This window comes from Arachis ipaensis, chromosome B1 (assembly GCF_059453495.1).
Source record: "Arachis ipaensis isolate K30076 ecotype BB chromosome B1, ASM5945349v1, whole genome shotgun sequence".
In the NCBI taxonomy this organism is placed as follows: Eukaryota; Viridiplantae; Streptophyta; class Magnoliopsida; order Fabales; family Fabaceae; genus Arachis; species Arachis ipaensis.
Genome location: NC_142436.1, coordinates 31,467,327 through 31,483,317, shown reverse-complemented (window position 1 = coordinate 31,483,317; position 15,991 = coordinate 31,467,327). Strand labels below are relative to the sequence as shown.

Sequence of the window (15,991 nt, the reverse complement as noted above, 5' to 3'; positions counted from 1 at the left end):
GAATGAAGAAGTTCTAGCAAATGTTAGCAAACAAAGAAAAAGAACTCAATATAAGAAACCAAATCTTACGTCTCAGAGAAATCATTTCGTCCCTCTGTGGAGTCAAACCTATCTGGAGCAACATTTTCTGTCTGAAATCCTTCATTTGTTCTCTTTGATCTCTTTTCTCTTAACATCTCCAACGCATGTCTTCTTCTTTCTGCAGCACTGTCCTTTTCTTGTTCAATTTTGAAAATTCATAAAATAAGTATCAATGAACCTAAAACGAAAGCATGAATAACCAAAAATATGATTCGAGAAGCTTACTCCTTGTCAGATTCAGCTTTGCTCTCTAAATCTGTGGAAACAAGCTTTCCTGATTTAGTTTTTTTTTTCCACCCTCCCCGGTTGTTTTCTTTTTACTATGGGTGTTTTTTCAATTTCTTTTTCTCTACAACACAGACAAACACATCAAATTTATACCGGAGACAAATATCAGCAAGAAAAACATTTCTAATGCGAAAGGATCCAACTAAAGACACTAACAATCAAGTGAATGAAAATAAGCAACACTACTGAACCGAACGCAATTCATGTGCTGAATAAAACATCATGCACATTCAATCATCAAGAACAACATTTTCTGCATGCAAAAGGACAAGTGAAGACACTAACAATCAAGTGAACGATAATTACAAAGCCCACTGAACCGAACACAATTCATGTGCTGGATAAAACATGATACACATTCAAATATTAAGAGAAAACATTTCTGTATGCAAAGAACTCAACTGAACAATTGACAATCAAATGAATCAACTTGACTAACTCCACTGAACAATATTATATTTGTAATTTATTTAAGAAGCATACATAAACAATTTTTAGCAAAGAAAAGCAAAACTAAACCAGTTCAATATCATACAATCACATAAATGAACATTAAACCGATACTTACTAGCTTTTAGATTGGCTTGTGCTCTCTAAATCCGTTGGCACAGGCTTCCTTGTTTTGCTTTTTTTTTTGTAACCACCTTCTGTGGTTGTTTTATTTTCTTTGTTACTGTTTTTTCAATTTCTTCTTCTCTGCAATACATAAGAACAAGTGCCTAAGAACAATTTTAACCAAATATGAGTAAAACGAAACCTATATGAACATCAAACTTACTGATTTTCGGATTCACTTCTGTTTTTTAATCTGTGGGACTGCTTTTAGTTTCTCTTGTTGTTTCTGAATCCTTCTCAACAATCTTTTATTTTTTAACCAGTCCCTGTTGTCTTGTTCTCCTAGCTAGCGGTGTTTTGTCGAATTCGGATTCAGATTCAAATTTGGAAAATGTGTCTTCTTCCAAAGAATAATCCAAATCAACAATTTTCTTTTCTTCTTTCTTCCCTTTTTCTTTCTCTTTCCCCTTCAAAAAAGTTTGTTTCTTCTCCAGCTCCTTTCTTTTTGTTTTTTCCTCCTTTATTTGCTTTCTATACAGAAGTCCCCAAAATACAAACTTATTTAGTTAGCAGAGTATTTTAAAAGCTTTTGAAACGAGAAAATACGATAACAATCAGGTGAATCAAAATGAGCAAAAATATTGAACTGAACACCATTCATGTGATGAATAATACGTGATAAACATTTAATCAACAAGAAAAGTATTTTTGCAACTAAGAATCAGGTGAATCAAAATTACAAAACCCACTAAACGAAAAAACATTCATGTGGCGAATAAAACATGGTAAACATTTAATCATAAAAAAAACATTTTGTGTGCACTAGGATTCAAATGAACACACCAATAATTAATTGAATTAAAATTAGAAATTCTACTGGACAAAAAGAAAATAAGAACACATTTCTGAATAAGTTGATCTACTAAATGAAGCAACTCAATCCAATAAACTTAAAATGCAACTAGGAGAAATTTTAGGGGAAAATTTTGTTAAATTTACCATTGTGTCCGTTGATTCTTGAGTAATTTGGTCAAGCATCATCTTCTTTGTCCAGTGGGCCACCCACGGTAGTGGGGGAGCATCAGGTCCATCCAAGCGAGGGAACTTGGTTTCATGGAAATAAATAAGCATCAAAACAAAAACACAACCGTCAACGGACTGTTTCTTTCCCTTTCTTTTATTCTCGATTCCCTTCCTCAAGAAGCTGAGCACATGATTTGCCCAATCCCACCGTCGGATATTGTCCACATGAAAGATAGGCGGCTTATGGATCAGGGAGGCCATGCTTACTGTTGTTGGCAGCAAGAGGCACTTCTGTATGAAGACAACAAAAGTCTTTCAGAATTTTTGCCGGTTCTCCTCCCCTTCAACACTCACATACAGGATAGAATTTGTTAAAGACACCAATGTAACACATTTAAGGCTATCAAATATTGCCTTTTCTGCTTCATTCAGTTTGCCATACTTAACCTTTTCAGGAAAATAATTTCCTATAATATTTTAATCGCAAGAAATCAGCCAAAAAGGCTCAGTTTAATTTTCTGTAACCAAATGAACCAAAATCAAAGGAACCAATGAACCGAAAATAAGCAGAAAGTGAAAAGTGTATTACTGTCGTGGTTTATGCCCAATGCAGCTGCTATCTTGCGAGGTGTTATGTATATTTTTCCATGGAGATTTTTTAGGTATCCATGGTATTCATTATAGCAATCAATTAATTCTCTCAAGAGGGCATGAAAAACGTTCGTTTTCGGGATATGTGCCAGGGCACCGAATCCCATTTCTTCAACTATATCTTTCTTTTCCTGACTCAAATTCTTGAACGTTGTTGCTATTGCCTTTTGTTTGGCATATGCAATCATGAGTTTTCTACAAGATTTCAAAACATAATGTCATAATATATTCATAATACAAAATAATTTTATTCGAATGAAAGCGGATAAATGTATTTAATGTGCTTACGTTGTAGCGTGGCTTCTCCTTCTTTGTCACCGTTGTCTTCTTCATTTTTGCTGTAAGGACGTTAAATTTGGTCAATACTTCATTCAATATACCGACAAGCACAAGCATGCATATCTTAATCAAGTGAATGAAAATGTCCCAGCCCACTGAATCGAACTCACTTGATGCACTGAATAAAACATGATAAATTATGAAATAGCTAGAAAAGCATTTCTGCATGCAAAAGAAGCTACCTGAACAAACTAACAACCAGGTGAATCAAAATTATCAACTCCACTGAAAAGTGATAAACATTCAATCATCAAGAAAATCATTCATGCATGCAAAAGGACCAAACTGAACACACTAACAATCAAGTGAATGAAAATGGCCAACTCTGGTAAACCGAACGGCATTTATGCATTGAATAAAATTTGATAAATTATGAAACACCTAGAAAAGTATTTTTGCATGCAAAAGAAGCTACTTGAACACACTAACAACCACCTGAATAAAAAATTATCAACTCCATTGAAAAGTGATAAACATTCAATCATCAAGAAAATTATTCATGCATGCAAAAGGACCAAACTGAACACACGAACAATCAAGTGAATGAAAATGGTCCACCCCACTGAACTGAATGCCATTCAAGTGTTGAATAAAACGTAATAGACATTGAATTAGTAACAAAATCATTTTTGCATACAAAAGGACCCAATTGAACACATTAATAATTAAGTGAATGAAAATGACTAACTCCACTGAACTGAACACTATTCATGTTGTGAGTAAAACGTGATAAGCATTCAATCAGCAACAAAAGCATTTTTGAATGGAAAAGGACTCAACTGAACACACTAACAATCAAGTGAATGAAAATAACCAACTCTATTGAACCAATTGCAAATGCCATCCATATGCTGAATAAAACGTGATAGCCATTCAATGATCATGAAAAATATTTCTGCATGCAAAAGGACTCAACTGGACACACTAACAATCAAGTAAATGAAAATGAGTAACTCCGTTGAACCGAGCAACATGTATGTATTGAATAAAATGTTATAAACATTCATTCATCAAAGAAGTCAAGTGAACATACTAACAATCAACTGAATCAAAAATAGCAACTCCACTGAACTGAATGAAAATAAGAACACATTTCATTTCAAGCCCTAGTTACTCTGTAAAAATGGAATCAGAATGCGTTGATCTACTAAACGAAGCAACTCTATCCAGTAAACCTAAAATGCAACTAGGAGAAACGCGAGATTGTAATATTTAAAATGAACAGTAGTTTTCTCCTACCTTCCTCAGTCTCTGTTACTGTGGTGGTTCGTTTTTTGCTTTTTCCTTGCAAAATCTTCTCGCGATTCTTCTCTAGTAGTGGTTTTTGCAAAAAACGTGAGTGAAGTTAGAGTGTTTTAAAGTTCGTGTGTTTTAAGCGCGTGTATTTCACATTTCATTTAATGGTATTGAGTTTTTTTGGTGTTGGGACAGCTTAAATGAATTTAAATACAAAATTACATGATGTGTAGCATGACTATATTAAATGAAAAAATTAATTCCTTAACATTATTCTATAATTTATTTAAAAATCACGAATTTAAAAATTGAGCTCTTTTATAGATTTTAAAAAGATAGCATTAGTCATTTTTTCCGTCCTATTCTTAAAAAAAAAAAAATATATATATATATATATATATATATATATATATATATATATATATATATATATATATATATATATATATAGGATCCGAAAAGTATTTCAACTAAGAGAATTTTTTGGAGAACAAATTAATTGTCCAATATATTATATCTGATTTATTAGAATTTAAATTTAATTGTTTCATAAATAATTTTTTATTTTTAGGTTTGTCATTTTTTGATCTACATTATCTTCTTTGAGCATAATTCATACAACATTTTCAAAAGACTAATATTATATCAATACGACTTAGATAACCAATAAAATTGAATGTTTATTCGGTCAATGACTATAAATATTAATTTAAGAGATCCACTCAAATAAAGATATTTAAAACGTTTTTTTTAAATATTTTTTAGTAATTAAAATTTAGTATATATAATCGATTAAATCGTATTATTTTTGTTAAAATTAGGCCAAACAAATTAATTTGATCGAAAATATGGTGAATCAAATTTTGAATCAATCTAAATTTAATTTTTTATAGAAAATGACTATAATATCCTCATTATAGAAAATAATTAAAATACTCCTTAAGATATTTATAATATTATAATATTAGATTGTATTTAGGACGTTTATAATATTATATATAAAAATATTTTTTGCTAACCATTATATTTATGTAATTTATCCAAAAAAATTATGTGAAACAATATGTATATAGACAAATATAGCATAAATATTTACTTATGAAGTGTTTTTGTTTTTGTTTTTCTTTCTTCTTGTTACACTTATCCTCACTCCATCAATATATTAATTGAATTTTTTTAGGAAAATAAAAATATAGAATTTAAAAAGTAAATATTAAGGATGGAATAATAAACATATACTCAACCTTTCAAAAAATGTTATATATAATCAACATATATTACATTACTATACATTCAAATATTTCATATATATAACTTCCTCTTGTTGATTGAGTTGTGTCAATGTATTTATCAAGGATTTCTGTTGTTTTATACTAGCATATGTATTTATGTGGCAAATGAAAGAGAAGATTTAGCTAGAAGCCAAAGAACCCACTATTTGACCAAATACTCTCTACACTAGTGAAGACAGAGGAGCGCCCACCAAGAAAAATGAAAGAGAAGTAACAATCCTAGAAAATGGGATATGACGCATTCACACGTGGGTTTTATAGCCAAACGGGTATGAAGCGTGTTTGTCATACATGACTCAACTCCTACGGTCCTGCCCCCTCTCTCTCTCTCACACACACTTTCTCTCTATAAAAAAGGTTTGCAAATTTGTTGCAACTTGTTCCCATTCCTTGGAAGAAACAAGAATCATCCCCACCTTAACCACTCTCTTCATTATCATCTTCGCCTTCTTCTATATATTACTGTTACTTTTCGATCTAGTTAAGGTAACAACATCATCTTACACTTATTTCTTCACACTGGTACTCCACTTCAGTCTCCATCTTGGGATCTATTGAAACCGCAGCTATATATATATATATATATATATTCTGATTTTATTTCCTCCTTAGCTTTTTCAGTGTGACTCCAATTAATTTCTAAGGAAGCAAAGATTATTAAAGATGATGCAAATCTCCACCACCAACAAGTACTTGCCTGAATTTGTAAGCATACCAACCCTTTTATTTTGGGTCAATGTTTTCATTTGTTGCATAAATCTGATGAAAATTTCTGACCCTTTAATTTGATTTGAGCTCTTCATAGGGAATGGATGAGTCGGTTTTCTTCCATAATCAATACCCAATGATGGATTCATCAACAATCACATCATCTCCAACACCATGGCCGCAGATTAATCTTGATGATATTGACTTCAACCAAATCCAAGAGTCCTTCTCTTCAGCCTCATCCCCAAAGAGCTACACCTCAAACAAGCGCTTCAACTCTTCTTTCTCACCAATTGAAAGACCAACTAAGCAACAAAAAAATGCTTATAGCCATGGGATTAGTACTAATACCACTACTACTACCAGCAATGAATTCATGGTTCCCAAAGCTTCTTCCTCTTCTTCTTCCCAAATCATCTCGTTCGAGCAGCACTCGAACGCTTCTTCGGTTGCTTCCTATAACCACCATCATCAGCAACTCTACAATAATAACCCTTCTTCAGATCAGGGTAACCATGTTTTGAAGCCCAAGACTGAGAGTGTGTGCAGTGAGAATTTGGATTTTGCCAGTGTGGTTTCTCAAGCTGATAAGGCCAATAAAGGTTCCGCGGGGGCGGCCACCACCAGAAACCCAACTCAGGCCCAAGATCACGTCATTGCCGAAAGAAAACGAAGGGAGAAGCTCAGCCAGAGGTTCATTGCACTTTCCGCCATTGTTCCTGGACTCAAGAAGGTACTATTTTTATTTTTGTCTTAAATTGCACAAGTATCGCTCCTATTTGGTAGAGATATAACAATTCATGTCCTTTATCTTGGAAGTAGTATTACATACGAATGTAGAACCATTGATAATTAATAGCATGATACATGAGAGTTGTTTCTACTACTAAAACGTTTAGAAACCATTCTTAATAATGTTCCTAGTTTTTAATTTCAAATAAAAATAAAATTTCAGCAAGGAATAAACTAGACTTCATAAAACCCCAGAATTCACAATTTAAAACCATGCATCTTCTATTATTGACATTTGGTGCATAAAATATATGTTATTAGGTCACCTCAAAATCTTTGTGAATTGACCAACTGATGAACACTCGCAACAATAAGTCAAGAACCATAGTCATGATCAATAATCTAGAATGAATTTCATAACAACTCACTTAGCTAGAAATTCGCAACATTTGGATACAAATACAGATCTAACTTTACTTAAACCATGTAATTAACCATAAAATTACATGTATATAACATAATATATTTGAACATTTTTTATTAGAAGGATGAATTATTCAATGGGTTTCATGCAGATGGACAAGGCTTCTGTATTGGGAGATGCTATCAAATATCTGAAGCAACTGCAAGAAAAAGTGAAGATTCTAGAAGAGCAAGTTGCTGAAAAAACCGTAGAATCCGCAGTTTTCGTGAAGAGATCCATCCTCTTCGCAGAAGACAATGGATCTTCTTCGGAAGAGAACCCGGAGATAGAAGCAAGAATTTCAGGCAAAGACGTTCTCATTAGAATCCACTGTGACAAACACAGTGGAATAGTGCCAAAAATAATCAACGAGATTGAGAAGCATGATCTCAGTGTTCAAAGTAGTAGCTTCTTGCCCTTTGGGAACAACTCACTTGACATCACCATTGTTGCTCAGGTAAATATAAATTTCAACTTCAGCTTAATTAATTTATTGTAGATGAATAATAATGTTCATTCATTAAATCAACTTCAAATTACAATTAGTTAGTTAATCACAAATAACTAGAAATAATACCACAACTTTTGATTCAAAATATATAATTGTTCAATTTGGATATTTTTTTTACAATTTTAAATATTTTGAGGGTAAAAATGAAAATAGTAAGTAATATTTATTATTTTAATTTTTTTATAGAAGTTCATAAAAATATTTCAAAAAATAAAAACATTAAAATAAAAGAGACTCATATTTTTTATTCATAATTGCATATTTTAGAAATTTTAATGGAAAATAAAAAAATTCTAAAACAAAATCATGCCTTAAATTAAAGAGCTTAAATTTTAATTATCATGATTTAATCTATTGGATATATTTTCCCCTCCATTATAAATTTTCACACATTAATTATTTTTTGTTACAGATGAAGAAGGAATGCACCTTGACAGCAAAAGATATAATAAAAGGCTTAAATCAGGCTTTGAAGCAGCTGAGTTGATATTGATGACTACACCAAAAATAATGAATAATAATAAGCTTAATAATTAATTTCACAGTAACCATTTTTTTCATCGCAGTGCTTTCTTTAATTTTTCTTCTGTGATATGTTGACTATTCTGGTGTACCTTAATTATTTCTCCATACACAGTTTACTTGGATCAGTGCTGAGTTCAACAGAGATAAAAGGCCAATGTGGTTTTTTTGCGTAGTTGATATGTATAGAGGAATACTATATGGTAGGCTACGTTAATATACGCCCCCACCACAATGGCATTTTCAATGTTCATATCTTAGCAACTTTATCTTTTTTTTTTTTTTTTATGAGGGAATTTTTTAGAGGATTTGACTATTGTGATAGACCTCTTTATTCCCTCTTCCACGTTGTGAATTATAATTATAGAGCAGGCTGTGTTTTTGTATTGGTCCCATTTGTGTCGGTTTGTGCCTCTGTCACTTTTGTATAAAATTACTTTCAATTATTGATTGGATATTGGGTACTCTAGAACCATTTTAAAAAGATAAATTGCGTTCTAAAAAGATATCATGATTAAATTTTTGTTGACTATGTTAAAAAAAAACGTTAAATTTTTATTGATGGCTCAGCCGTCGTAAAATTAACTCGTCGAAAAAAAAAATTTTTCCAGCCAAATTACCAAAGCTTCATAGTTTAGCTACGGTTTATGGTCGTTGGTAACTTATCATTTATGATGAGCCGCCAATAAAGCTGAATGTAATGGACTAATTTATAGTATTGTTATATATGTATACTATTTTTACTATATAATTCTTTGACAATAAGATTAAGTATGATTTATAGGTGTGTTTATAGATCAGATCGGATCGATCCGTATATTCGCAGTATTTATCTAAATTGGATCCGAAAATTGTGGATATAGATACGATCCACAAAGATATTGATTGGATCAGATCAGATCAGATTCGCACAGTGATAGAATCGGATTGCAGATTTTATGTAGGTATCCGTATATCCGCGAATCCGTAAAAATAAATAAATAAATAAATAAATATTTTTTTTATGTTTTATTTTAACTAATAATTATTATATATGTAGTATTATTTTATTTTTTTATTTAAAAAAAGTATATTTAATACTATTTTAAAAATAAACATGTTTAAAAGAGTAAAAAAAAGAGGTGTTATTGATTTTTTTAAATAAAAATAAACTTTTAAAAAGTATTTTTATGTTTTGCAGATATATCTAATATCCGATCCGATCCGCAAATATGTGGATGGATCGGATCCAAACTAAAAAACTCGGATATTGAATTTGATCTAATTCGATAATTTTAATATGGATCGAATCGAGATTTTGGTTATATCTAATCCGATGGAATTTGCGTTCACCCCTAAATTGATGTATGATGTTTCATTACTTTATAAAATACTCTTGTTTGCATATCAATCTATCTCACAACTAATACAATCTATATAACTAGGGACGTCATGATCAAGTTATGTTGATGATAAAGATAGATAATGTTTTGCTCAACAGGTATCAAACATTATTTTTTATTTAGTTTATACCAAAAATAATAGTATGAAACAATATCATTGAATGTCAATAAATGTAAACTTTGATCTACTTGGAAGAAACTGCATACGTATATATATTTTTAATTAACTACAAGATCAGCAAAAGATCTCATTAGGGTTTGATAATGAAGTGTTTCTTTTATTAAATTGAAAGAGAACAATAATAATAATAATGTGATGACATGGGCCCCATGATTCGCTTGCAATGTCAACAATCAACAATGATAATCCGCCTGTTTTCCAAATAAACTTATATATATATATATATATATATATATATATATATATATATATATATAAGTTTTTTAAAAATTTTAACATTTACTTTATTTTCGAATTTTTTTTAATTTTTTTAAACTTATTTCAATAATTAAACCCGTTGTTGGAGTTAACAGAAATGAAGACATATCAATTATGTAAAGCGCTTCTCAACATGAAATTGACCTATTACCCTATATCAATTTTAGAGATAATTGAAAACATATTAAATAAAATGTTTGTGGATAAAATTAAAAATAAATGTTATGGTTGGAGATGAAAAGAAAACTCCAGCAACTATTTTTGTGAATAAAAATTTTATTATGCTGAATACTTTTTTCTGTTAAAACTAATGAATACAACAATTTTTTAATTAAAAATAAATATTAAATGATAAAAAATAGCTAAATGTCATATATTCTTATGAATAATTATATAAAAATATTTTTAAAGGAATGTGACCTATTTCTATATAGTAAAAGTATAGTAGGTTTAATCATTTAATTTACTATGTAAGTATGTTTTGACTTTTGAGAGTATCCTTAATATGGTTTTTATTTTAAAAAAAATTACCAGTTATAAATTTCAGTTTGTATAATTACTAAATGAGAATTCTTAACATGTTTTGAGAGTATTCTTCTGGGTGAATTTTTAATTTTATTATTTATTTTAAATTTTTTCTACATTTTGGTAAATTTTAATTATATTTCTAAACTTATGTATAATGTAGTTTAGGAATCATGTATTGTGATACACGTCAACTTAGAATTAACACTTAAGTATCTACGTTATTAAAGACACTTTTATAATCTATCCAAGTTATATAACCATAAATGCCCTTGTTAGAAAACTAATTTAAATATTTACTCGTATATATATGATTATGTTTTTCCTATTTACTTTTTTTAACACCTCCAATTAAATGATTAAGAAGCAAATGCACGTGGTCATAAGGCAAGATATATCACCTCCAAGTTCCAAGACAGTTGTCACGATTGCAATTATCACTAAATTTAAGCTTAATTTTCTTTCATTAAATTTAATTTAATCACTTTTAGTATATTATATACACTTATATGATCAGATAAATGCACGTGGTGAATTCTACCAAAAATGCACGTGGCTATAATAAGAAAAATACTGCAAGACAGTTGTCACGATCAAAAGGTATAGGTTTATCAAAAAGTGGAAGTGATTTTATTTTCACTAATTATTTTTTTATTTAATGGATAAATTAAAATGGTATAGTACATTGATATGAGTTAAAATAAATGTATTTTATAAATATGATACATAATATAAATCGGTACTTCGATTTGTATAACAAAAAATCATTATTTACGACTTTATAAATTATAATTTTTAATTAATAAATTTAAATCATGACTCATATTTTTTTATTTCTTTTATTCTATCTGAAATTGTGATTCACAATTTTTGTTTATTTTTTTAATTTTTGTCTTATTTAAAATTGTTATGCACAATTTTTTTTATCTCATACCACTGTATTACATAAAAATATTATAATATTAATAAAAAATACTAATAACAACTCAATATAAAAAAATTAGTCTCTTATTTTGTGTATTATATTTTCTATTCTTTTGCAAAATCTTTTTTTTTTAAATTCATTTTTAAAATATCATTCATTTTCTAATTTTAACTTTGAATTTTTTTAATTAAATTCATCCTTTAAAGATTTTAAGTTAGTCACATTAATTTTTCTGTCATTTTTGTTACTATTAACATTAAAATTTGTGGATATAACAATTTTAGTAACACCAATAAATTTATGCATTAAAATTTTTTGATTCAAAATTAATTTGATCTAATTTCATAAACTTATCATATTAACAGCCAATTAAGATTATCAAATATATATTATAGTGTCATTTAACGTATAATATTAATAAACTTTAATGTCATGAATAGCAAAAATAACAAAATAACTAATATAATCAATTTAAAATTTTTAAAAAAAAATTTAAATAAAAATTTTTTTTATAAATTAATTTAAAAAATAAATAATCTTTTATTAGTAAAAGTAATCATTTACTCATTTATATGAATTATTACAAAAAAAATAAAAAAAGAGACGGAATCTGGATAAGCAAATAGATAGAAGACAAATTATATTAAATAATAAGTATACAGGCCAGAGGTGAGCCCTACTAAAAGAGTTGGTAACAACATTAAATTTTGGTAGATTTTCAAATTTTTCTTTATTCATTTAGTTTGATGAAAATCCAATATGAACATTTAGGATCCAATCCCCGAATAGCTGCGGCAACGTCCCTTTCGTTATAAACAAGTGAACTAAATATCGAGTAATAAATACTCAAGCAAATCCTTCTCAAATTGAATTTCTAGAATCATCAAGTTAAAACAATATTTTTATCAGAAGCCCTAAATTAGTTGAGATCGAATAAGATCGTAATAATAATATTTTTAAATTATGTTCATTCAATTTAATATTTTTCTCGTTTAAAATTAAATATCATTTAAGATTTTAGTAGGCCTATAAAAAAAATTAAAATTACGCACTATGTAAGAAACAATTATATTATTTTGATATAAATTTAAAACTCTTTCATAGTAATTTATGAAATGATCATAAATTAACAGGAACCGCTTTTAGAATTGATCGGACCTAAATCAATTAAAAAAACTAGTTCAACGGATAAAAAATGTCTTTCACTTATAAATGATAACTATAGGACATAATACAATCCCATATACATTAGATCAACCAAAAAATGAGGCTGATTGTTTTACATATAAAAAAAAATATTGGTGATACATATGAAATGGATATATATAAAATATTTATACTGGTATGATATTCATGCAAAATGCAGGCTATAATTTAATTTTATCTTTTTTTTTTAATTTTAATCCAGCAAAATATAGGTTACAATTAGCGTTTTAATATTTTTAAAACATACAACCTGCAAAATGCAAATTGTATTTTACCCTTTTTTTTCGAACTTCACAAAACGCAGAAATATTATTTTTTTATTATAAAATTTGCAAAACTCAAGTTGTCTTTTATAAAGTGCAGTTTGGATTTTGATTAAATAAAATATTTTAATTCTGAGAACTTTGTCTATAAATATCATTGTCATTCATCTCTCTTTTGTATTTATAATTTTTTTTGTGATAATTAGTAGTGTCAAAAAAATTTGAGTAAGATGAAATTGAGATTATGAAAGGTATTGCAAATTTGCGAGTGTATTATAATGGTGAGATCATACCAAACAGTCAAACATATACGAGGAAATAACTTTTATTTGTTAATGTCAGTTTTTTTTTTTTTGTTATTCCATGCACCATGAGTTTTGTAGAGTTATAAAATAGTCTTTGTGAAAACATATAAAGTCATATTTCAAAGAGGGTGAGCAACATTTTATATAGGAATGCTGTACAAGTATTTGGTGGGATACAGTTTCAAATAATGTCCATCACTGACGACGCATGTATGCAGAAGATGTTCTATATTCATCAACAAACTCAATTTTACGTGTCGATGATAGAGTTGTACTTTGAGTTTGAACAACATTTAGGGCCGGACACGGTTGGCGAGGAGGTAAATATTGATGAACTCGGAGATATAGATTGGGAAGAAGATAACAACAATAGTAAAGAGGAATTCGAAACCAACTACAAAGTCGATGATGAAAACGATGACAAAAACGAGGCAGGCGATTTGGCGATGCAAAATAAAGCAGATGCAGTTGTCAACCAGCACCCTTTTGGTGTTCCCTCTTTTATGTGAACTCTGGATCTCACAGCCATGCATGCTTCGGAATTTTCTGAGTATGCGAATTTGGATAAGTTATGTTTCTTAATTGAAGTTAGCATTATTGTTTCTTTGTTTAGCCTTGACCGACTAATGGTGGTTCGCATTTCATAGGTGAAGGCAATGTTGCAGTGGAAAATGGTGAGTTTAGTATTGGAATGGAATTTGGTTCTAAAGAGTCGGTGATCTCTACAATCAAAAGATACACTATTTCTAGAGGAGTTGATTACACTGTGTATGAGTTAGAGCCGCAGACATTCTACGCAAAATGCAAGGGATATGATACAGGATGCGATTTACTTATCCGAGCTAGCTTGATTCGGAAGAAAGGTTATTGGGAGATCAGGAGATACAATAGCAAACACACGTGCACCATGGGGATGATTTCACAAGATCATGCATGCCAAGTTGGAGTCAGACATGATTGCAGATGCTATCAGGTAGTTGGTTGAAGTAGACCCATTGATAAATGTAAAATCTATTATTGCAGAAGTTCAATCTAGGTTCAATTTCATTGTAAGTTACTGCAAGGCTTGGTTGGCAAAGCAAAAGTTCGTTGCAAAAGTTTTCGGGGTTGGAGAGCGATAAAATCTGGGGTTAAGGTTGGAGGCGCCACCAAGCTGCTTTGGGGGCTAGGGTTGGAGGCGCGACCAAGCTGCTCTGAGGTTAGGGTTACATTGGAGGCGCGATGAAGAAGCAGGGTTAGGGTTGAAGGCGCGATATGATGAAGAAGTTGTAGTATGATGAAGAGTGATGAAAAATGTGTAAGTATTGGTGTTAATATATAGTGAAGTGTTTTTGCTCAATATATTAAACATACTCTATTGGCACGCTTTACAATTGTCACCGTATGATTGCTCTATTAGCATGCTTAACAAAAAATATGGTTAAATCTCTAACCAATTGCCACCCTCATAAAAGCATGACCATTGACCCTTTTGGCCATGCTTTTGAAGCGTGACAAGAAAAAGCATGTCCAAATCTCTAATCAATCACCACCCTCATCAAAGCGTGGACACTTTTGGCCACACTTTTGAAGCGTAGCATGAAAAAAGCATGGCGACAAGCCTTTTTTCTTGTAGTGAAAATTCAACTAACGTGATATAATTATTTCCACCATTTTTTAGGCATTTTGAATAAACTTAAGTAGTACAAGAGAAAATTATTAAAAACTAACTTGATTTAAACAAGCTTTTTAGTGTTAAAGAGACATTTTTTTTCTAACATTTTAGCCTCCTTTCCATTTTCTTGATGACCAATGCTCAAGTCTCCACATTCTTGAGATTTACCCTTAAAAGATTACCTGAATAGCAGATGGGAAGCTCAACCTTATTACATCCCCAGAACGCAACATGGTTGGTCGGTGGCCTCCTTGTCACAATTCATATCAATGATCACTGATTTTTGAATCTGATCTTCAATCCCAACATAAGTTCAAACCCCTTCAATAATCTCCTATAGTTCACCACTAATATCAGATCACATGACTTTATTGCGTCCTACCTCCAAAGTCTTTGTATCTTTTTGTTCAAAACTTCTCTAACTAAGACAAGGAAAAAAGGTGGCAATGGGTCTCCTTACCTCAGACCATACTCCAACCTAAAAGGTTTTATAGGCACCCCATTCACCAGAATTGACATCGAGATTGTCAAAGGACACACCCCAATCCACGATATCTACTTCTCCTCGAAACTCATCTTCTAAAGAAAAAAGTCCACAAAGCTCCACCTTATCTTATCGTAGGCCTTTTGAAAGTCAAGTTTAATAAGCCATGTTCGATACTTCCTCTTTTTCACCCAAAAAGATAGTTTCATACGCTATCAAAGTCCCATAAAAAATAAATCTTTTTTCCTCTCACAAATGTTGACTAAACCTCCCCCACTAGCTTTCACATAAGAACCCGCAATCTGTTTGCTAGTAACTTCAATATCACCTTATATAAGTAACCCAACATGCTTATAGGTTTGTAATCCTTCAAATCCTCTATCCTTCCTAATGCTCTTGAAATTGAA

General features: G+C 30.2%; 1 protein-coding gene across 2 annotated transcripts; it reads left to right on the top strand.

The window, feature by feature from the left end:
• Positions 1-5,795: 5,795 nt before the first annotated feature.
• LOC107628352 (uncharacterized) lies at positions 5,796-8,885 on the top strand. 2 transcript variants are annotated; one of them, XM_016331072.3, is made up of 5 exons: positions 5,796-5,951; positions 6,087-6,170; positions 6,271-6,906; positions 7,481-7,825; positions 8,292-8,885. In XM_016331072.3, exons 2-5 carry the CDS (start codon positions 6,129-6,131, stop codon positions 8,364-8,366), a joined length of 1,098 nt encoding a protein of 365 aa, XP_016186558.1. In that variant the 5' UTR covers positions 5,796-5,951; positions 6,087-6,128; the 3' UTR covers positions 8,367-8,885. The 2 variants fall into 2 exon arrangements, with proteins under 2 accessions (XP_016186558.1, XP_016186555.1); XM_016331069.3 differs by having other exon boundaries at positions 5,842-5,951; positions 6,078-6,170.
• Positions 8,886-15,991: the final 7,106 nt, after the last annotated feature.

What these genes read in the sequence shown, in the direction of transcription:
- LOC107628352 (XM_016331072.3), top strand. Translation starts at nt 6,129, where the DNA reads ATGATGCAAATCTCCACCACCAACAAGTACTTGCCTGAATTT. An exon ending in TTGTTCCTGGACTCAAGAAG is followed by an intron (nt 6,907 to 7,480) that starts GTACTATTTTTA and finishes GGTTTCATGCAG; the next exon opens with ATGGACAAGGCTTCTGTATT. An exon ending in ACATCACCATTGTTGCTCAG is followed by an intron (nt 7,826 to 8,291) that starts GTAAATATAAAT and finishes TTTTTGTTACAG; the next exon opens with ATGAAGAAGGAATGCACCTT.